The sequence below is a fragment of the Pezoporus occidentalis genome, unplaced genomic scaffold, assembly GCF_034315485.1.
Source record: "Pezoporus occidentalis ecotype Australia unplaced genomic scaffold, CSIRO_AGI_Poc_V1 ctg43, whole genome shotgun sequence".
NCBI classification, from domain to species: domain Eukaryota; kingdom Metazoa; phylum Chordata; class Aves; order Psittaciformes; family Psittacidae; genus Pezoporus; species Pezoporus occidentalis.
In genome coordinates, this window is record NW_026915758.1 from 4,288,980 (window position 1) to 4,312,068 (window position 23,089).

The window sequence follows — 23,089 nt, forward strand, 5'->3', positions numbered from 1 at the left end:
TGGCACCAATTTCAGGTTATTGAATACCATACTAAAAGCTCCATTGTTTCTTTTACTGCTACCCAGACAGCTGCAACATTCTTTCGGGATGAACAGAAACTCTGAAATGAGGCAGATGGATGCCTGGAGTAGAAACTGGGAGTGTTATGTTAGGCACACAATTCCTCTCACTGGTCAGGACATTATCTGCCTTGCTGAGAATTTCTGAGCTTTCATTAGCTCCATAAGCTAGGCTTCAAAGTCATCACTTTCAATTGTTGAATATATACAAAGAAATATATAAATATTTCAAATACATAACAACTATACAAAGAAATTGACTGATGATTGAACTTGAACTACCAAGAAGGGACTGAAATCAAGTAGAAAGATTATGCTTGATCTTTCTGGAAATGAGCCTGTATGTGTACTGCCAATAGGCAACCAAACAGTATGCTGCCTCATACAGTTTTTAAGATGTATTAACAAATTATAAAATCATGTAGGCAGGGCCTTCCAAATGTTACCTAATCCAAATTCCTGCTCAGACCAAGTCCAGTTGGCGCAGGTTGCTCAGGACCTTGTTCAGTCAATTTTTGAGTATCTCTAAGGTTAGAGTTCCTACAACCCCTTCCACTGTTTGACCAGTCTGATGATATTTTTTTTGTCATTTATAATAAATTGGGCTTTCCCATGCTGAACCTTGTGCCCCTTTCTCTTATTCTTCAGCTGTGCAGCTCTGAAGGAACTTTAGCTATACCTTCACCACGCCATCCTCTTAGGTGTTTGTCGACAGCAATAAGATTTCTTAGGCTGTTCTTCATAAGAATGAACAAACCAGCTCTCTCAGCCTTGTATGTCAAATGCCCCAGGCCCATAGCCATCCTGCAATGTCTTGCAGCAAAGCAAACTTGCAGCTTAATGTTTGTAGTTCTCAGAGGGCTGGGAAGAATACAAAACACACTGTACCCTCCTAAGTGTTCGTTCATTAGGCCTGATTTGTCTAACCGCTGCTAACATTTCAGACTAGCTCAAGGCAGTAGGAGGGAGTACTTGTATGGGTGGGCATAACTGTGGTGATGCCCAGCTTGTCCTCCTGGCAGACAGATTCACGACTAAATCTGCACTAGGAATTATTCCTTCAGTATTAATTAGATCTTGCTTAACACTGCAGATAAATGGTAAATGAGGGCTCAAGTAAACAGTAGATTAAGTATACTTAATAGTCAGGGTTGATAGAGCAGGAATCTTAAGTCAATCACAGGAACAATTAGAACAAGTCTGAGATGTTTTCAAAGACGGGTATAAACACACAGAAAATCAGCAACAAAACTGTATTTCCCTTAGCTGTACTCTTCATTAGCCTTCTTACTAGACCACACTGCCTCTCACAGTCTGATATAATTCACACTCAGTATTTTCACATTTCCCCACTTGGTCTTCTGACAAATGTTTTTAGGCCTAGAGGAAAAAAGCTGCTTGTTTTCATGAAACTAAAACTGAAGGATTTTACTCTTTTGCTGTTGACTCTTCACCCCCAAAATAGAAAGTAGTAATTCTGCTTTATCTGTCTGGGAAAGCAAAACCCGTGAGAGTTTGCTCCATTTATCCAAACGTTAACCTGGATTGTTAAGGCCACAGACTATATGAAAACTGCTAATGTTTCCTCTGCTTTTAGCAGTCCTACTCATACAGCTTTTACCAGTATTTCTTGGGGAGATGCTGACCATTTTGAGTATTCCAGATTCGTAGATTTTGAAGTCATCCCCAACCTCCAGGAAACTCTCAGGAAGTGACAGATTCAAGGTCATACTCTTGTGCCCACCGGATCCACTGGAAATTGCTTCACCTGGGAGAAGACAGATGAAGCAGATGTACAAGCAGAGCATGGGAGAAGCAACAACATAGGGACAACAATTCAAGATTTATGCTATTGATAATTTCATGGCATTCAAGGCAACCAACAAGCTACAGAAATCTTATCAGAGGGAAAAATCCTTACTTTAAAGAGTGCATTTTCAAAGTACTCAGCATTTGGCTTAAGTTTAATTTAATTTTGGCTGAAACTTCCCTTATATCATAAACAGAAAAGTTAGGCCAGTTATACACGCTTAAGAAAGAAGCTTTTAAGATGAAGAAAACCAAAATACTGTACCTGTGTCACTGTCCTCAGGTGCTCCTCTTGGACCCATTTTCACACACTGGGAACAAGAAAAATCATGTCACTGGCTGTTTTGCAAATCCTGATGGGACCACTGTTTCTGTTCAGTGTCTGAGTGGCAGATATTCCCAAGGGGCTTGTGGTTCCCATACTAACAGACCAACCAGGAATCCCAGGAACAGGACATTCTTCAGAAACAAATGCGTCTACTCAAAATTACTGAAAAAAGCCCATGTGTATTTCCCCCCCCCCCCCCAAGCATAGCATTATTATAATAGCAATGTATTATTATTATTATTATTATTATTATTATTATTATTACTACTTGGGCCACAACAATCCCAGAGCTACAGGCTTGGGGAAGAGTGGCTGGAAAGCTGTTTGGCAGAAAAAGGCCTGGGGGTGCTGGTTGACGGCCTGTGAACATGAGCCCGGGCAGCCAAGAAGGCCAGCAGTATCCTGGCTTATATCAGAAAGAGAGTAGCCAGCAGGGCCAGGGCAGTGGTTATCCCCCTGTACTCAGTGCTGATGAGGCTGTACCTCTAATACTGTGTTCAGTTCTGGGCCCTCCATTACAAGAGTAATATTGAGAAGATGGAGTGGGTCCAGAGAAGGGCAACAAAGCTGATGAAGGGTCTGGAGCAAAAGTCCTGTGAGGAGCAGCTGAGGGACCTGAGGGGGTTTAGTCTGAAGAAGAGAAGGCTCGGGGGGGACCTTATCACTCTCTACAGCTGCCTGACAGGAGGTTGTAGTGAGGTGGGGGTTGGTCACTTCTCCCAAGTAACAAGCAACAGGACAAGATGAAATGGCATCAAGCTGCGGCAGGGGAGGTTTAGATTCGATATTAGGAAAAATTTTCTCACTGAAAGGGTGATCAGGCATTAGAACAGGCTGTCCATGGCAGTGATGGAATCACTATCTCTGGAAGTATTCAGAAACCATGTGGATGAGGCCTGCAGTGACATGGTTTAGTGGTGGACTTGGCAGTCTTGGGGTAATGATTGGACATGATGATCTTAAAGGTCTTTTCCAACCTAGCTGATTCTGTAATTTTGTGATTCTATTAGGAGACAGAGACTTCACATGGCTTTGCTCCTAGTTGTTGGGGATGTTCTCTTAAGGCTTTCTTCTCCTGCATTTTTCTCCATGCCTCGATCATTTTATGTTAATCCTTCACTATAAAAATGAAGCGTTTTTTCAAAGGCTGAGGTGTTTGGAAATGAACATTTGAATTTGCATATGTTGGAACTGATTCATCCCTGGTGCCAGGAAGTGCTCTTTGCGGCAGGGAGGGGATCTGCAGCTGGCCGGTGCTGCCTCCAAGGCAGGCGATGCTGGCAGGAGAGAAAGCGTGGGCAAGGTGCCCAGGGAGAGAGCTGATTCACAGCTTCCCCCTGGCAGCTTCTGTGAACGGAGCACCCCTTGGGTACTGCACAGAAGTTAGTTCACATTAGGCACATACCATGCCTTTGGCAACTGACATGTTAGGCTGTATAAGCTGGTGCTAGATGTGAGAACAGCGGGCAGCACGTCATGGCACTTGCTGCTGGGAAACTGGGAAGTCCTGACTGCTAGCAGAACTGGCAGCATGCAGAGGTGGTAACTGAAGGCACAGGAATGTTTTGCTTTTTTTCTAAAGCAATATAATTAGCTTAAACGCATCGTATGTATCTGTGCATTCCAGTGCACAGCAATATTTTAAATGCCAACATGATGCATTTAGATGAGTACAGGAAAATGGATTTCGGTGTAATTAAAAAACATACCATGCTCTTTCTCACCCCCACATAGTTCAAAAAAAAAAAAAAGCAGGAATGCAATCCAGATAATACCAGCAGCTAAAGCCAAAAATCTGTACATGCAGAAAGTCAGGGCATTAATTAAATTTTACTTAAGGAGAAGGGTATGCAGTTAGCCATCCCCAGTTTAGAACCATTCAGTTGCTGGGGATTTCTAGAGGCAGCGAGAGAGACAGAGCAAGCTCTCAGCAGAGACAGAAGAGACTGAAGTTACTCCATGAAGCCTTTGAGCCAAAATTATTTTAGTCTCATGCCTGGACTAACTCCATAAGCCTGGCATCATTCCTCATGGCTAGAAAGACTGTAGAGTGAAAGTGGAAACAGCAAATCCTTCCATTCTACACTTCTTTCCAGTCTCCAACCTGCACTTTTACATATGAAAAAGCAGTATTTAGCACTTTTGCTAAAACTAAATTTGTGTGATTAAGTACTCTTTTTAGTTAGGCTGAACACTGGGAAATAATTAACATGTGAATCTAAATTTCATTTTTTATTTTTGGCTTACAAATCTTTACGAGCCTTTAATATTTATAAAGGTCTAACTTCACATGCTTTTGGAAGTATATTTGTGACAACTAAAACATAGGTTTAGCCTTGAACATACAACCATAGACTGAAGATCCACTGAAATGTTCATTATCTGCATGCCTGTCCCACAAAGTTTATGTTGCTTCTTGAACCAATTAAGGAGCTTCAAATTGAGCTCTGAGTGTGATTTTCAGAAGTACCCACTGCTAGTGTGGGTCTGCTCCTTTTGAAGCCATGATAAACCTTACAAGGACTTTAATAAAAATAAAAGAGTTTAAGATATTTAAAATGACTCATTGTGTCTTGGCAGCCAAGAAATTCTATGCTAAGGTTTCACAACACACAGCATTTTCTCCCCTTATGTCTCCTGACATAAGGATGCAATGTGTAGCCAGTCATCTCAGAAATGTGAGAGGACCACAAGCAATGCGGACTATGGAAAAGATAGAATCAGGAGAAAAGAGAAGGAGGACAAGAAGGGTGATGAAAGAGGAGATAATGGAAAGAAACAACAAAGAGGAAGAAAGAAGAAAGAACTGTCGACTTCAAGGATGAGGGTGGAACAGCAAATGAAGACATCAGCTAAAGGGGACAGAATAAAAAGCAAAAGGGAGAGAGTGAAAAATTAAAAGTGACAAGAAGAGACAATGAAGAAGGAGCAGTATCTGGAAAAGGAAGTAGAATGTGGAAGAGGAACACTGAGAAGGAGTATAGATGGAAAGCAAAGTATAGGGCAGAAGCAAATGGAGGCTTTTCCTCCACTGTGGAACAGAATAACACTGAAAACAGGAAGAAAGAGGCATCAGGAAATAAAATGGAAGGAGTAAAATAGAGTGAAGAAATATGTATATGTGTAGCTTCACTGATGGAATTTAAAAGAAAAAAATATATCCTAACAAAACCATTTTTCACTACAAAGTCACAGATAGGTTGTGTAAGTAGAAGGCTTCTGTCTAGGCATCAAAAGGAAGCATCAACCTTTAGGAATTCAAAGTCAAGTGCTATGGTAAAAAAATAGACAATAAAAGACAACAGGGTAAAAGCAGAAAAGCATCTGTGGTCCTGCTGGAATTAGAACAGACAATGATTTTTCTTCTGTGTGTTCATGAAGAAAAGGATCAGCAGTGTTCCCACTTCACATACTTAATTAGAGCTTGACAATCTACCAAAATATCTGGGACTGAAAATAAGTTATAAAGATTTACACATCCAGATTGCTTTCACAGAGCTGGCTAGAACAGTAATGGCTGGGAGGCATTGCTCTGACTGCTCAGAAATGTAAAGGCAAAATGAGTTGCTGGTTTCTGTCCAGTTCCTGCTAAATAGGTGTTTTCACAGCAATAACCACAACCCTGACTGTTACTGACACACCTGTGGCCAAAAAATCTGAACTGAGGACCACACAGCTCTGTTTATGATGTCCTCACCCTGGAGTGCTCCCTGCAGGTTAGTGATGAGTGGCATACAAACTGGAGGAAAACTTGTTCTCTATTTTGGCCTCTTACACAGTTAAAAAGGGGACTTTTTTGTCAAGAGCTGCAAACCTGTTGTTTTTTGACAATCACTCAAATTCCTAGAGGTGTAGACATACAAAAAACTTACCACACCTTACGGAAAACTCCATTTCTTAATTTGACAAAGGGTCTCATCCCTTTCCCTTTCTTGTCCACTCCCCTTTTTTTCTCTTTCCTCACATATTCAATTCAGGGAACTGCAAATGCATTATCATTCATTACAAGGTTACTGTTGCAACCTTTTGTTTCTGGACTACCAGACTAGGAAAAAAACCCCATAATATTTTGTTTATGAATCTACATGCAGTTTCAGAAGACACATGGCTCTACAGCAGCAAACAGAGCAGTAAATAAGAATCTGTACTTCTAGCCCATTTTCCTCTCTTGTGTGAAGTCACTTAGCCTCTCTATGCCCCAATTTTCCTCGGCCAAATTAATCTCTTTTTCAAAGCAGTACTGTGAGATTTTATCTATAAAATAAATAGGTAATAATAGTTTGCAAGAATACTTTCAGATCTTCAGATGAAAGATAGAAATGCAGTGTTACTGTGCTGTCTTCCAGCCTCCCAACCCATGACTTTCATTCCTGGCAATTCAGTCAAATAAAACAGAACCTCAAATACATGGAAACCAACAGACAATAAAAAATTCTACATTCTGCTATGAAAAAATCCCACAGGAAACAATTATATTTTTCTAGCCTTTCTGAACCTTGAACAGAAAATCACACCTCTACTATAGAGATTGACAGTATGGTCAAATTAAAACTATGAGAAAGAATTTTCTATTAAACCTCAGTTCTTTTGCAGTGTGGAAAATTCTGAAGAAACATTTTGAATTTTTGTGCAACTTACTGGTTTATTTCCCCATTCAATTCAATTTAATTTTTCTTTTGGCTTCCTTCTGGTTCCAAAAAGCCATTGTTGTGCGTAGTAAAATATCTAAAAGGAAAAGGAAAAGAAAGCAAAGTGTTTTCATTATATTACAGATTACTATATCTTTATTTTATCAGTATGTTTTAGAGAGAATTTATACTTTAAAATAGATTTTAAAAGTAAGCCAACCAAAGCTATGCACAATAATGAGGGCAAAACTACCTCAGTTCTGTTGTTGCATCTTTGTGTAACAGCCTGCTTGATCTTGTATGAGTTGAGCTATAAATCTAAACACATAAACTATGTGTAAGCTTACCAAGCTCCTGCAGACCTAGATAAAAGCCTAGGAATATAGGTTTAAAAGTGAATCTTACTTGCGGTGTGCTAACGCTATGTGAGATGGCTTGGTTTGGTTTGGGGTGTTTTTGTTTGTTTGTTTGTTGTTTTTTTTCTCTGAGTTGAACTTGCAACAGGAATTTTAACCATTGGCATTGGAAAAACCCACCAGGACCTCATTTGGACATTGCATCCATTTCCTCCCCAGTCCCAGAAACCTCCCTAAGTTCCTTCAGCTGCCAAAAGTCCTTTTTAATTGCTGCTCCTTTCCCTGGTGAAGAATAGATAGCAGGATTTAAGTGTGTTTATCTCAGTTTGACTCTCACCTTTTTTTCATTCCTGTTATTAAATCTAAGCCTGATACCTAATCCAGCTGCCACAGCTGTTGCTATTCTGCTGTTTGCCCAGCTTTCTGCTTATGTTTATGTTTCCAAAATAAGCTTTTCTGGGATGGTCTGTGAACTGAATGGGACATCAAGGCAGTGCTAACTGCATTCCCGTTCACTGACCAGCTCACTCTCTTACTGGATGGCTTGAATTTGTGGTAAAGCCCTAGTGTTATGTTCTGAGCTTCACTCTTTACAGGGTTAGTTCCTTGTCACGTTATTTTTTACAGTACTAAAATATTTCTTTTCCTGCAATAAGATATTATGTAGAGTCTACAAATAAGCTTCTGATCCTGCCAAATTATATTCACTTTGAGAAAGTGAGAAAACAGTGTATCTTTTTCTCCACTTACTCTGATACTCATTTTCAAGGGTTGCATATAATTTGCCTCTTATTAGCACCTGTACATACATTTTTCTGGTATTGTTGCATGTACATATGATTGATTAAGTCAAATATGTACAGCAGTAGTTGATAGTAAAGTAGTAGGGTATATGCAAGTCCTAGGTATGATTCAGACATTCTGAAAATACAGACTCACAATTTGAATAGTACAAAGACTAGTAGTTGTTTCCTTGGCTAATCTGCTTAGGATAGGAAATAAATACTGTAATGACTTTATAGTTGAAACAGACTGCTGTATATCGGCATTCTATATTTCACAGTGCTTATAGGCACTTCTCATAGAATGGAAATAGTAAATAGAAATCTTCTTGCTAACTGCACTAAAGTCTTATTTCATCTGCTACATTTAGATCAATATAAGATTATGAGATTTGAAAGCAAATATTACAGAGACAAAATCAAAATCTGAAAGGTCTTTCTAAAATCCTCACCTACATAAAAATATCTCTTCTGGTTTAATCAAAAATATGATTTTAAACTGATGTGAACTGTACAGAGGTCTTTGTCAAGAGTCTCAGTTCAATTTACAACAGGATGATATCTCCTTTAGCTTCAATGGTTAAGATTTTTTTTTTTTTTTAATGAAACAGAAATAAGCTAGATTTTTAAATTCTGTAAGACTGTCCAAATGGTTGAGGTGTAATGATCTAATGTCAAGACTGATTCATTGGATATACTGGTACATCTTATAAATCCTGTTTGTTAAGACACTATCAGTCATGCCTGCCTGTAGCAAAATTCTTGAATAAGATGAGAAAAATCATTGTTCAGTTTTAATAATAGCTTATTCTTGAAAGGGTTGAAAAATTTGTAGAGGAAAATGGTGGCTTCAAATAGCATGGGTTCATAAAGAAGGGATTCTTGTAGTACCTCAGACAGACTGCAGAAGCACAGTCTCATGGCTCCTTGTTCATTTAAATGCCATGGACATTTAAAACCAAAGTTTAGTCAATTCCTCTCTCTGCAGAACCCAAAACATTTGACAAAAAAATTAAAATTAAAGTAAAAAGTAGTGAGAACATCTAAATACCTAGGTATGAATTATTTAAAATATAAGACCCTTGATATACGATGCCCTAACCATTTCTTTTTTAATTTAAAGAAATAGCCAAAGCTTGTTCTAGCCATCTGCAGGCACAGAAAAGAATGAATGGTAAAGGCCATACAGACTGAACTGTGACTTCTTCACCCAGGGCCATATTTTTACCTAATTTATGTCAGAAGAACCAATGCAAAAATTAGGGGTTTATCTTTCTATAAGCAGAAAGATTGATGTATGATGTTAGCCTGTATATTGGTCTTGAAAATATAAAGAGTCACGGTAATAATTGTGCCTTTTAGTCAAGATCATGGTCTTGTACTTGGTCCTGAACAAAGACAAAGCAAGGGAAAAAGAGAATTGTCTTTAAGGATGTTGTTTAGACTTCTTGTCCAAAGTCCACATGCTGCTGGTTATATAGAAGAAAAACTTCCAGAAGTGACGTTCTATAGAAGTGAACCCCAGTGGTTTTACCAGTTTACATCCTGGAATTGCTACCATATTTTACTGTTTTCTATAGAATAACTGAACTAGTTCACATGAAGGCCGTGGGAACTCCATTTAAAAAATTCCAGTTTAATTTATCTCTTCCAAGGTTGCATTGGTCACATTTGAAGTTTGGATCTGCTGAGCTACCCAGAATTAGGTAATGCTTACGGGTTTTAAAGAGCTAAAATTCAGCTTAATGGAACATGACGGCCCCATTGCACTTAATTCTGGGTTGCTTAACTCCTGATTTTAAGAAATTTTCAAGTCTCTACAGAAGCCTTTGTGAATCAAAAGTTTACCAGTATGGACCAACTCTGAGGAAAGCACACATATCACTAAAGGGGGAAAGCCAAAGTCTGCATGAATTTTGGATTCAAATAGTGGAAGAATTCAACGTTACGGAAATCTGATGTTTCAGAATGCAACATCTGAATTTGTGTACACGCTTTTCTGAATTTAAATGTTTTCTTGAAATGAAGCTTTAAAGTATGGCTAAAATTGAAACCGCAGGCTCAAGAAAACTGATTTTTCGAATTCATGTAGCATTTGTCTGTTCAGTAAAATCAATATAAATTAATTCTTCCTTTGTCTTTTCTGCAACAGTGTGGCAGTTCAAGTCCCATCTAATGATTTTACTTAGCATTAAAATGTGGCTTATTTTGTGGTGATCACAATAATCTTTGCAATGTAGAAAAAAGCATGCATTTTCTTTGATGACTCCAATGGCATTCTACTATTAGAAATTCCACTGATGGCTGTATCAATGACTTCTCTGTCTAGTGCTGGAGGGCTAGTGTTTGGGAGCATTTGGGTGGGTTTCCATTTCTCCACAAGAAGCCAGCATTACTTCCCTGTCTACACATTTCCTTAGACATTTTTTTCACTTTATGGAGAGGTGGAGAGATCTCTCTACCATGTGACCTTATGACACATTGGTGTGGGATTAGAGCAGTAGCTCTGATGGGAAACAAAACAGCTCACTGTAATTTTAGTCATTGCCTAAGAATACACCATGGGGATATTCCATTTGCTACCAACCCTACTCATTCCTGGTGGTGCAGGAATGTTAGGCTGCTGCTGGAAATCTCCACTAAACTGCAGGCACTAGAGATATCCAGAAAGTGTTTGAGTGGGCAGGTGAGGAGTAGCAAAGACATTTTGTGAATGGAAGAAGTATGATTGTCCCCACTGTGGAATTAAGCTGAAGTTTAGCAATGGCTAGAGGTCACCAGGGCTGGCACCTGTGAATGATGACTGAGCCAATTAACAGTTTTTTTAATGGGTAGTTATGTATTTTCTGTCAGTAACACTGCTCCATATCTCTTCCAATATTATTCTAGGTGTCCCACCCCTGGGTGTGATGGCTCTGGGCATATTACTGGAAATTATGCTTCACATCGAAGGTATGTAAAGAGAAGGTTTTGTTCTTTAACTCAAAAAACTGAAGGGCTGGAAAGGACCTCAACAGACCTCTCTCCCCTCTCTCAGTACTTTAAGCGGGATTGAGTGTTGTACATAGACATGGGTTGGTCTAACCAATGAATAACATTTCTCATTTTAGCATGGCTCACTACTCAATTAGATAGGAAGATTTTTGCTAATATCTAGCAAAATCTTTGTAGAAAATTAATCCAGTTTTTCTACCATCTCTGGTAGCCCAGGGAAGCAATTTAACATTCATAAGTTTCTGCTGGGATTTTTTTCTCCCACAAATTTTATTTCCTGGTTATTCCTGTCAGTCTCTTCCAGACTCCCTGTGTATTTCTTGAAATGCAAAACTAGACCTAGTTCTTTACCTCCTCTCCCAGACGAAGCCTTACTGGCTTTAATCAGAGGGAAAAAGTAACTCTCTCATCTAATATGAACCAGTCTCGTTGGTACATTTCATAATAAAGCCTGGCTTGTTTTTAAATCACAACACACTGTACCTTACTATATCAAGGCAGAAGAATGGAAAGAAATTTGTGGATGAAAGCTGTTACTTTAACTGCCTAAATTATAACTTTGGTTCTTACCAAGGGCCAAAGAAAGCTTCACGCTTACTAATAAGGGTATTTTTCATGCCCCAAAATCAGTTGTGGTGGTAGTACTATAGAGGTAATGTAGCAAATGCTGTAATTACAAATTCACTTGTGGCTATATGAGAACTATAGATCAGTAGAGAAGAGTTTCACCATATTTTGTAGATAGGTATCCACTCCTTAAATCAACAAATAATGATATAACTCAACTCTCTTTTGTTAGTAAACGGTCTTTACTCCCATGTGTACTTACACTGTTGAGTCTGGATATTTGCTTGCTTTACCAAGTCCCTGTACTTTTACAATTGGCTATAACTAATCAATACACAAATTCCCAGTTTAAGTGTATTCCCAGTAAAAGCAACAAACAGTTTAAAGTCAAAACATAAACAATATAGAGATTGGGAATGTGCCATACCTTTGCATGTGGTAGAAATGAAAGATCACAGTAACAATTTCTGTAATGCACAGTTAAACATAAAAAGTACAAATAACAGCATAAAGGAGAAGATGTAAACATTTTAAAAGCACTTACAGATGTAGGAGATTATATCACACTTCCAAAGGGATTTAAGGTCAAATTTAGAACTACACTTAAGTATGTGGATTTATCAGCTCTCAACTCTACCAGCACTATACTTGGTGAAGCTATGCCTGACTTGGATATTTGAGGAACCTGCTTATGTATCTGTTCATGTATTTAACCAGAAACAGGCAGGACAGTGAAGATGCAGAAGGCAAAGTGTCAAAAACAGGAAACCTAAAAGCTGGCAAGGTTCGCAGGGGAGAATCACTGCATGTCAGCCTGTTTTTTAAACCCTTTCCCTAGGCACTGTCTCTTAACCACTGAATGAGCTTGCGTACTTTCATCTGCAAAATCATACATTTTTGTATTTTTTCATGATGAGTGGTGGACCAAGTTTTCATTTGTTTTTTGCAGCATGCTCAGTACACATAAAGATATAAAAAGTAATTCTGCAAAACTAAATGACGTGGAATTTGCCCAGTCCATTGAGATTTAGAGCATTAAAACTTTTGAAATGCCACCATGTCTATATTGACCACACAATTCCTTTCTGTTCCAAAAGGCCACTTTGGCAGCCTGCCTTCACAGGGGCACTGACACTGAAGGAGTGATGTCTTCTTTGCATAAACCACCAATGTTCACAGGAGACCTGTCATATTTGCACAGAGCCAGCCCCGCAGTGTTAAGGTCATGATATCTGTCAAGGCCATTTCTGAGGCTGGCAAAATGCATGCAAACCAGTAGCCTAAATCTGTAGCTGTTAAGTGTGAAAGACCTCACAGCATGTTCACAGTTAAGTTTCCTAATTCCCACACTGACAATTAGCATCTGAGTTAGCATTTTTTCTTGTATTCTGTACCATCACTTACAACCGTTTCAGTTTCAGAAGGAAGGGAATGACAAACTTCTCTCCTAAATGGCTTCCAAGATGCCTGGGTATCATCTGTATTTAAAATGGCTGCTCAACAGCAAGCACACGTGAAGGCACATTTAACTCTGCCCTAACTCTGCAGTTCCACACACCCATTCAGTGTGTGTAGAAATTTACATCAGCAAATACTGGTGTTGAGTTTCCCTTGTTGTATTTTGTCTTCATATATAAGAAATTAAACTGATACAAAAACAAAGTAATATGTTTACTTTGTAATAGCTTTTGTCTATTACAGAATAAAAAAAAAAAAATTAAAGCAAAGGTTCATCCTTGACATATGTTTTCCTGGTGAATCTGCTGTCAGAGGAAAAATAAGTTAATCATAATCTCAGAAGCTGTCTGTTGAAAAATGTCTGTTTAGAGGACCTGAATGGTCTTAAAATTTTCTAATAAATCATAGTGCCAAAATAGAAAGACCTATTGCAAAAAGGTGATGCACCAAAATACCAATAAGTAGGTGATAATTGAATTGACTTAATATGTAGAAAGCATTAAATCAAGGCAGAAATTCTTCATTCAGGTTTTGTTATGAAAATGTCATCATCTAAAAGCATACCCATCTGTACACCTACTAAAAAAAGTATTGCTTTCTGAAGCATTTCTATTAACTGTTTATCTTTCAGAGGCAAAACCCGATTATTCTCACACTGTGGGTATGCCTAGGCTCACAGATAAGCCAGGGATATCTGTAATTCCTGTCCTCTCCCCTTCACTTCCGGCACTCTAGGTTGTATGGGAAGCAGTGAACCAACCTGTTCCCAAACTACCCCCTTAAACCAGAGCCAGCTTCCTTTTATTTATTACTGTCTTCAAATAAAACTATATTTAAGTGGCATAGGCTTTCTGAGGTTTGTTTTGTACACAAGGAGCTATGGTCCTTTGGTGTGCGCTATGCAAGTTCTAATAAGCAGCAGTTTGCTTTAAAAAGGAAAATGATCAGCTGCATCTAAATGAAATGGGATGAGAGCTCAGGTCCAAGCATCAGTGTACACATGCCTACACTGTTAAATTGTTACTGTGTCCCCTGGCATGGTACTAATCCTGGGCCACTGAAACTTTCCTAGGCAATTCTCAGATATGATTTGGAGCTCAGCGTTGATCCAGATCACTCTCTATAAGCAATATGGCTATAGCTATTCTGCTTTACCAGAAGAAGAATTTAGCTGGACAGATGTACTGTTCCAACCCAAGAGCTTGCTGGTCCTGGATCAGAACAGGAGTCTTAGGTCCCTTCCATTTATCACTGCATGTATAGCCATGCCATCTCACTAGGATTTGTTAGGTAATACACTATGTCCAATATCTTCTGCTGGCATTCCTCCATTACTTTGACTTGCTTATGACTTTGCACCATGTAAACTCTATTTCTATTTTTCATTCACCAACACAGAATTCTGTCTGTGATAGCATCACCCTTTTCTCTACTTGTTCCTTTAAGTCCTCACTGGCCTTTACAAGACAAAATGAACATTTTGCTGCCACCATTTCTGTCTCTTCTTCCTGAAGACAGGACCTACTATATACACTGAAGTACCCTTTGTTATGCTGAAACAAAAACATAATCTTCTATTTTTGTTTCTTTCTCTATGGACATTTTTCTTCGGTGACACTACTTTGTCTCTCATCTGAATACTTTTGAAGGTGGTGTTCTATCGATGAATTTCTTTTTTAATGTTGGTGTTAAGATGGAAGTCACATTTAAGTAGAGGAAAAAGAGTGATTTTTTTTGGTAGACATATTTGTGTCCTTGGATAGCAACTACTTAAAAATTTTAAGTATCCATTAAAGTCATTGTCACGTTTACTAAATAGTTTCTATAATGAATTCTTCATACTCAAAGGGAAAGCTGAGCTTATAAAATCTTGGAATAGGTATATATTTTCTGTCTTGTGTAGTTAAACCCAACATTCTCTGTGTCTATTTAAATGTAACATTGCTTAGGCTAACGTACAAATTTGTCTTTATCAAATCTTTTTGTCTGGGTGAGTTGTGAGCACTTAAACTCTTTTCACAGGAAGGCACTATACAGCTCTAAGCACTGCTATGTTTTTATTCAACCATCCTATAGGATTCTTCCAAGATGTTTGGGAAGGTTTGATAGCATTTCTGATTTGCTTCCTGGAGAAATTTTTAGTCCTACCAACAGACCCAAGAACTCCTGTTTTCTGAGCCTATTCTGTGCCTCTCAGAGGTACAGAGGACATACTGTCTGTCAGCCCTGAAGCACTGGCTTCTATTCCTTCTAAAGCTGTCGCTGCTGCTGCTGAGTCAGCTGGAAGGATTATTAGGAAGAACTGCTTTCCCTGGCTCCCCAGGGATGCCTGTGCGTGTGGTATGCACAGTGCCTGCGGTCCTGTTTGGCATCACAAACCGAGATACGCGGATTCCCCCTTGTGGTTGCATTCTGCAGCTCTCCTTATTTAAACTACTTTAGCTCTGATTTTGAAAACTGGGCAGGATTACCTATTCTGCCTGGTTTTCAGATAGAAAACATATCCCTTGTAAACTGTACCCAAGAGTGAGAAATTGCGTTTTCAACTCTTTTCTTTCACTCAGTCTTTCAGGTTGTCCGCGAGCAAAGAAAAGTGGAATCAGGATAGCACAAAGCAAGGAAGACAAAGAAGACCAAGAGCCAATTAGGTGAGCACAAATATTGTCAAAGGGCCTTCATGTGTTTTATAATGTCATATATATCTTCAGCTTTTTATAAGAGCATAAATGTTACTGCATGATAGTTATCCAAGAGCAGATGGCCCACTGATTTCTGTGAGATCAAGGATCTGTGCTGATTTAGTCAGCAAAGGATACAATATTCAGCCAAGGGCACAATCTTCTATAATTTTGAGAATTTAAAATACGTTTTTCACATGAAGTTAAAAAATTATCTAGATCTTTTTCTCCTAGAATAAATCCCCTTAAACGTGTTTGCATACTATAGACAAACCATACATGCTAAATAAAGTAGTTATTGAGTGTTCATATGAGATTGCTGCAGCAAATCTGTCTATGCAGTTTACATGTGGAACAAATGCCTACCTATAGGTTTTTTGGTTTCTTCTTGCAACATGCTCTGGTATCAGCAGCCACTGAACTCAGTGGACTTAGTGACTGCTTACACCATTCAAGATGGGATCCTTAGTGGAGAGTTGCAGCAGTATTTTAGTGTAGGACAAACACTGAAGTAACCAGCCCAGTTTTGATATGTGTTCTATAATGGCATACTGAAAAAAACATTATCTCATTTAAACATTTCACTTTGAAGATTCTAACTTCTAACCTTCTAATCCTGGTCATTTGTTTTTAGAAGTATACAGGGGAAATATATGAGGGAATTCCGAAGTAAGAAAAACCATCCGATGAACACAGAACTGCTTTCATTGATCTCTCTAGGCTGTAACACAGAGTTTGTTATAATCTCTCCTATTCAGAGAGTGGTTAAAGGTGCTCAGCATTTCTGATGAGGTGTTATGATCACTTCATACCTAACTGTTAAAACATTTTCATAACTTCAGGCAATTCTTCTTTAGATTCCATGCACATAAATAAAATGTACCAAGGATTATACTAAGTAGGATCTTATGCTTATAGAGTTTTTATGGGCAGTTTTCCTGCTGAGTGGAGCTCAGTAGCCAACATTTCAATTCCAGTGTGATATTTAGTGTCATGAACGCCTGCAATTCAAACATATATCTCAGTCCTTTTGTTGCAATTCACAAAATCAACAAAGCTGTGAGTTTGTCTACCAGTTAGCCTCCCCCCAGTGTTTCAAAGAATATATTTTTGTCATATTAGTAGAGTTCTGCTTATAATTTTACCCACTACAGGGTATCTTAACTATTTTTAAGACCACAGTGCATGATTGTTCTTTTCACGTCGGGTTTATTTTGACTTTGTTGTAGAGGCTACCAGGTATATGATGGCAAGACAATAAAGTTTATCTCATCTATCTGCTATCCAGATGTCCAGTTCCTGGTTGTGATGGTCAGGGTCATATAACTGGAAAATATGCGTCCCATCGCAGTGCGTCAGGATGTCCTCTAGCTGCCAAAAGGCAAAAGGATGGGTACCTAAATGGCTCACAGTTCTCTTGGAAGTCAGTGAAGACGGAAGGAATGTCATGTCCAACCCCAGGATGTGATGGCTCAGGACATGTCAGTGGTAGTTTTCTTACTCATCGTAGGTGAGTAACTTTGGCTTATACTTTTCACTTATGCATATTATTTAAACTAGGTCAGCCAGATTTGAAATACAGCTTTCTGTCGTGGCATTTCTCTGTTCCTTTTGCATTTCATTATTACTTTGAAAAATAACCTTTCCACGTATATTTTTAGATAACTGGAAATCAAGACACATGATTTTTGGGATGCAAGTCCTAGCAGATACAGACCTGAATCTGAATCTATAATGCACAGGAAATTTTAGAGAAAAAAGTATGAATGACAATAACTGTAAATTTCTACTGTTTTATTGATTGACTTTGGATGAATTGTCTTAGGATAGACTTTGTAATACACATCTGAATAGCCCTGATTTTCAAACATGTCAAACACATTGTTAATTCTCACAGAACATGGAACTGAAGAATTTAAGGAACCAGTTCCATAGAAACAGAGCACTTTTAATAAGTTGGTAATGAAAATGTTTGTGCAAAATAATATACGTAGAAAACAGCAGATTAATTAAAAACAATGGAATACACATATTTGACAAAAAAAATACAACGCCCAATTTTCTATAAACTTAGCAAAAATAAGAGAACTTCAGTGACAACATTTTTCATAGCTTTAAAGAAATTAAGGAAGAGAACATGGCCATTGTATTAGGGATAAATTTTGCTGCCATTTTAGATATTAGGTTAGAAGGAAGCAAGGGTGTTCTTGGAGCTTTGAGGGGGAATCTCATTTTGAGCATGACTACAATGCCAGAGCAAATCTCTTATTATATAATCACTAATATAAAACTCAGGTACTTCATATATGTCAAACCGATGTGCCTTATTTGTCACCCTTCTCCAGGCAGACCTAAGTTGAACTTCTGTACCCTTTAGTTAACTAAACCAACCTGACTGTGTTTTGTACTTAGTTCTAGATTAGAGGTAAAATGTGTACTTCTTATTCCTTCTCTTGCCTGCAACTGTTTGATTCTTTCTTTGACAATCCTTTATCGCTTAACTCAAAAGCCTTACCCTTACTGCAACCTCTCTGGATTTTGTGTACATAGTTCCTATATATTGTTTAGGTTCAGCGCTGTTTTTTTACTCAGTGTTTTCATGGTGCCTACCATGAAGGAATTCTGGTCCATGTCGTTAGTGGTCCACTGTATTACACAGCCTGCAGCTCCCGCGGGTTTTCGAGAAAGATGTAAAAACCCTGATCATTTGTGCAGATGTCCACACGTGGATTTATATTTGTGACTTTCAGTAAAATATCAGTATTTTAGTTCATATTTAAGTTTAGCTTTCTTCATAATGTAGTATTTATTTAACTCAGAGATCTGTCATTAAAGTTTGAACTTATTATCTTATTTTAAAAGTACAATATAATTACTGAGAGATTGCTTTTAAGGAATATATACATAATATTTACATTTTCAAGGAGGAAATTAGGAGAGAAACCTAGATATGATATTTAACCACACAGCAGTCATCTGCTTTCTTGAGTACAATTATTGCAAGTAGAAACTTAAACATGTAAAAGATTTAACTTATAAAACCAAGTTTGGAGCAAAAAGATCCATTGTTAGAGGAGAGCACGATAAGATGAAAGGTTGCTTAAAAGACTGACTGAAGTAGAACTGATCTTTCTTAACTGATTGTATGTAACAAAGCACTGTTATTCTAAGTGGTAAGATGTTTAACGATTTTCTGAAGCTTCCATAAGCTATGACAATATTAATAACAATCCACATTATCTTAAAAGTAGGATAAATTCTTGCGGAATTATTAAGATGCTGTTAAAAGGGCTTAGTTCATTTGCTCACAGAAAAAAAAACCTGCTTTGAGCCATTTTAGATGCCTTAGGATAATTTACATGTCCTCCAGCTGTTACTCAGAAAGGTAGATCCAGTGTCATATTTATCAGTCTTGGTGATAAGTCTTCTCAAATGGTATTTTATAACCGTGTATGGACAACTGAATCAAAGTCTGCCCCTAGCACTGAAGTTCAGAACACTTCATCTACTTTAAGAATCTGCTTGTAGTTGAACAAGATGTATTTACTCCTCTTCCAGTCAACAGAGTCAATAGATCCCAGAGAGTTGTTCACTTCATTCAGTGAATTAGACACATCTTAAATCAGAATTGTACCCTAAATGTCACTGTCAGTGGGGAGTAGGCTTCCTCTGCCTACAAATAGGTACTTCATGCAAATTGTTCACAGGGCATGTAAAATGGCCATACTGGATTGGCAAAAAACAACTGAAGGTTTGTGAGACACTCCAATTCTTTGATTGTGACAGCTGAGAGCTGAGTATGCTTCCCAAGGGATCTGGAAGGGTGCTAGCCTTCTGAAATAAACGGGCCCCAGAGCTCCATGGCAGCTTTGACATATAATTCCCATGCAGACATTTAATCCTAGGTGTCCTAATCTGGAGTTCAACCCACCTAAATTACAGACTATATATTTCCTTACCTAAGGATGAAATATCCCCTCACTTTTAGTGTATCTATCTATTTTAATAGGCTGTGGCCTCATCTTCTATCTCTAAGAACATTTTGCTGTACAGCTATGGCTGTAAATCTCAGATGCCACCTTCTGCAGAGAAGCAATGCTATGACAGTTATACAATGAGACCAGACTTATGTACAGTCTTTTGCAAGTATCTACATTCAGCATGTGCAGTGAGAAAGCAGGGCTATGACCATTAACTGAGTCAGTAAAAGCTCCTAGGGGAGTAGGAGTTAAAAGTCTTTGGTTTTACTTGTCTCCTAATAGGTGATTTTTCTTCCTCAATACAAATATTTTTCTATCAGCAGACTTCTATAAACATATGCAGTAATTACATGTGTAGCTGTCCTTAATGTGTTGGGATTTTTATATTCTACAGCTGTCTACAAATGGCATATTTTGTATTTTATATGCCATTTGTAGACAGCTGTTAGTATGCTATTATCCAAGCAGCTGTAATACTCTGGAAACTGGAAGGGCAGACTGGCTTGTGAAAATTATGCCAACTGTTGAATTAATTAAATATATATGTATATATATTGAATTTTCTGAGGCAAAGCTTTCTTAGAGCTGCTGTTGCACCTGGTACACATGGTGTCATTCCACTGGTATCAGTGGACCCTGGAGATGATCCACAAGGGCTGGTAAATCAGTACTTCATAAAAAAAACTGCTCCAACTGGTATCACATAGTCTGGTATTTAAATATATGCATATTTGTATACATATGCTTCTGAAGTCTGAAGCAAAAATAAGTAGGTGATGGAAAAAGTTATAAATTTCAGTAAATTTTGAATCCTACCCTATGAAAAAAGGCATCAATAAAGGTTTCTGGATTTTTAATGCTTGTCATGCCTGTCTGCAAAATTTCCTATTAATAGTTCTATTTTGTCAAGGAGTTTGCATAGGAAAGAATGGCAACAGAGGGTTATGAGGAGGGACTTGAAGCATACGATTAAGAGCGCTACGCTTCAAAAAGGAGCGTGTGCTACCAGAAGAGGCCAGTGTGAAATTAGGTGGCCTATCAGCAATATGAAGGTGAATTGGAAGGCATGTAAGCATGGAGTCAGTAGATAGGTAAATGAAACAGGTTATAATGAAATGTAAATTGGTTATTATACTGTAGTTTTCCAGTTTTGTTCTTGAACAGAGCCTTACATCCTCATACTTGATTTGAGACAATTTTTCTGGATGCCATCATTTCTAATACCCTGATCAGTGGGAATTTCTCAGAATATACTTGGATTTAGCAACCCTGCTGCTCAGTACAGAATGGGAAGTGTGCATGTGTTGACATCAGTGGAAATTACACACAGAAGTTCCTTTTCAGATCTAAAACACTGTTCTTGCTCCCATCTCCTGCTCACTTTTATTTAAATCAGCCCATTTCAAACACAGTAATTAGTTTTTAAATTCCTTTAGAATGGAAAATTGTTGTGGTTTAACCCCAGTAGGGAGCTCAGCACCATACAGCTGCTCCCTCACTCAGCAGGATGAAGGAGAAAATCAGAAGGGTTAAACTGAAAAAAACTCATGGGTTGAGGGAAATACAGCTTAATAGGTAGAGCAAGAACCACATTTGCAAGCAAAGCAAAACAAGGAATCTGTTCACCACTTCCTATTGACCGGCAGGCGTTCAGCCATCTCCAGGAAAGTAGGGCTCTATCACACATAACTGTTACTTGGGAAGAGACTGCATGTCTGGATGTTCCCGTCTTTTTTCATCTTCCCCCCAGCTTTTATTGCTGAGCTTAATGCCATATGGTCTAGGCTCAGTTCGGGTCTATGCCATATGGTCTAGGCTCAGTTCGGGTCAGCTGTCCTGGCTGTGTCCTCTCCCAGCTTCTTGTGTACCCGCAGCCTACTAACTGGTGGGGTGGGGTGAGGAGCAGAAAAGACCTTTACTCTGTGTAAGCACTGTTCAACAGTAACTCAAATATCCCTGTATGATCAACACTGTTTTCAACACAAACAGAAAACATACCACCATACCAGCTTCTATGAAGAAAATTAACTCTATCCCAGCCAAAAATAGTACAAAACCATATACTAGTAGAGCTATAATATAAAAGAGATGAACAAATTATAAGTATTTTCCCCATTTACATGCTAACGCCAAATAGAGATAAAAATGTGGAGAAAGGGAATTTTTCTATAGTGTGCCTGTACCCTCACTGAGGACAATGGGACTCCAAGATCTTGAAACAAGCTCATAGAATACAACTTGTATTTGCGCAGCAGGGGCATGCCACTGTCTGCAAAATGTCTAGATGTGATGGAAGTAATGGACATAATCCAGTGCATTTTCCCTTCTGAAGGAATGTATGCAGAAACTGTGAGGTTGTTATGAGAAATGTTTGTATATGGGTTATGGGCTATCCACTTTATGATAGGAAGGCTTAGTTAATGGTAAAGCTCTCAGAAAGCTTGCAGGAAGATAATAGCAGTGCACTCAGTTCAGCCGTCTCCTTACATGTATGTCCTGAGGTGAAGGAGCACTGCCAGTGTTGTTTCCTCCAAAAACTGTAGGTTGGTCACAGCTCTGAGCTGCACAGATTCATTGCTAAGATTGGGAACAGGCAGATTAGGAAAAGATTAAAAGATAAAAAGATACAAACTCAAAGCAGGAGCTGCCCTCTGCAGCTGCTTGCTAGAAGCAGGCAGGTTCCAGTGCTCACACAGATCCTCAGAAAACCTCTATCTCCCAAAGTCTCAAAGCATTCAGGAGATGACAGATGTGAGGGAGGAAGAATGGAGATGTAGATTTTTAATGTGCAGATCCTTCTTCTCATGAAATATGCTTTGCTAGAAATAGATACTGTCTAAAATACCTGCGTCATCAAACTCGGTTCCTGAAGGGAAGTTTTTGCAAGTGCTGCCTATGGTCAAACCTGCTGGTGTTCAAGACTGCAGCTCGGACCTTTGTCCATAGAACAGCATCTCACCCCAAGGTTATCTGGGGTGGGTGTTCAGAGGCAGAGTGACAAAGGGGCAGTAGCTCTATAATCCAGCTGCTTTGCATCTGCAAGCATGTTGTAGCGGCTGCAAATTTGCTCCTAAATTATTGTAGAGCTTTCAGTCTTCGTTTGCCTGAAGTCACATCCTCTCTTAGCATCAGCATTTCTCAGCTTCAGCATTTAAAAAAATGAAATTACTTAGCAATGGTTCAGTGAATGAGTCTTTAAGACATTAGCTCTATGGTTACGAAGGGCATGAGAAAGCCTCAGATTATTCTGACTTTTATGTTTTGTATATAGGCTCGCAAACTCTGTTATTTGAGCAAAATCAGTCCTGCACTCTTGGACCCGAAATAACCTTTGTGTTGACAGAGCATTGTATGAGGCCTATAGATAAGACAGCAGGACTGATATTAAACTAATTTGTCTGAGATACTAAATGCCAGCTACTCCTTTCAGTTCATAAAGAAATAAAAGT

The 23,089-nt window shown here is 38.5% G+C and overlaps 1 protein-coding gene and 1 long non-coding RNA gene across 21 annotated transcripts in view; one reads left to right on the forward strand and one right to left on the reverse strand.

Annotated features, from left to right (window-relative positions):
* LOC134171945 (uncharacterized) overlaps nucleotides 1-16,893 on the reverse strand; it is a 29,049-nt gene extending 12,156 nt beyond the window's left edge. Inside the window, exons 1-2 of the long non-coding RNA XR_009967783.1 lie at nucleotides 16,027-16,893; nucleotides 1,707-1,828 (exon numbers count right to left, since the gene is read on the reverse strand). This is a non-coding gene — a long non-coding RNA (uncharacterized LOC134171945). The remainder of the gene's footprint in view (nucleotides 1-1,706; nucleotides 1,829-16,026) is intronic.
* The window catches only part of MYT1L (myelin transcription factor 1 like), a 311,469-nt gene that overhangs the window by 267,873 nt on the left and 20,507 nt on the right, over nucleotides 1-23,089 (forward strand). For all 20 annotated transcript variants that reach the window (XM_062634580.1, XM_062634579.1, XM_062634586.1 and 17 more), the window contains 3 exons: nucleotides 10,853-10,915; nucleotides 15,547-15,630; nucleotides 16,949-17,170. In XM_062634580.1, the coding sequence (XP_062490564.1) occupies nucleotides 10,853-10,915; nucleotides 15,547-15,630; nucleotides 16,949-17,170 (369 nt within the window). The remainder of the gene's footprint in view (nucleotides 1-10,852; nucleotides 10,916-15,546; nucleotides 15,631-16,948; nucleotides 17,171-23,089) is intronic.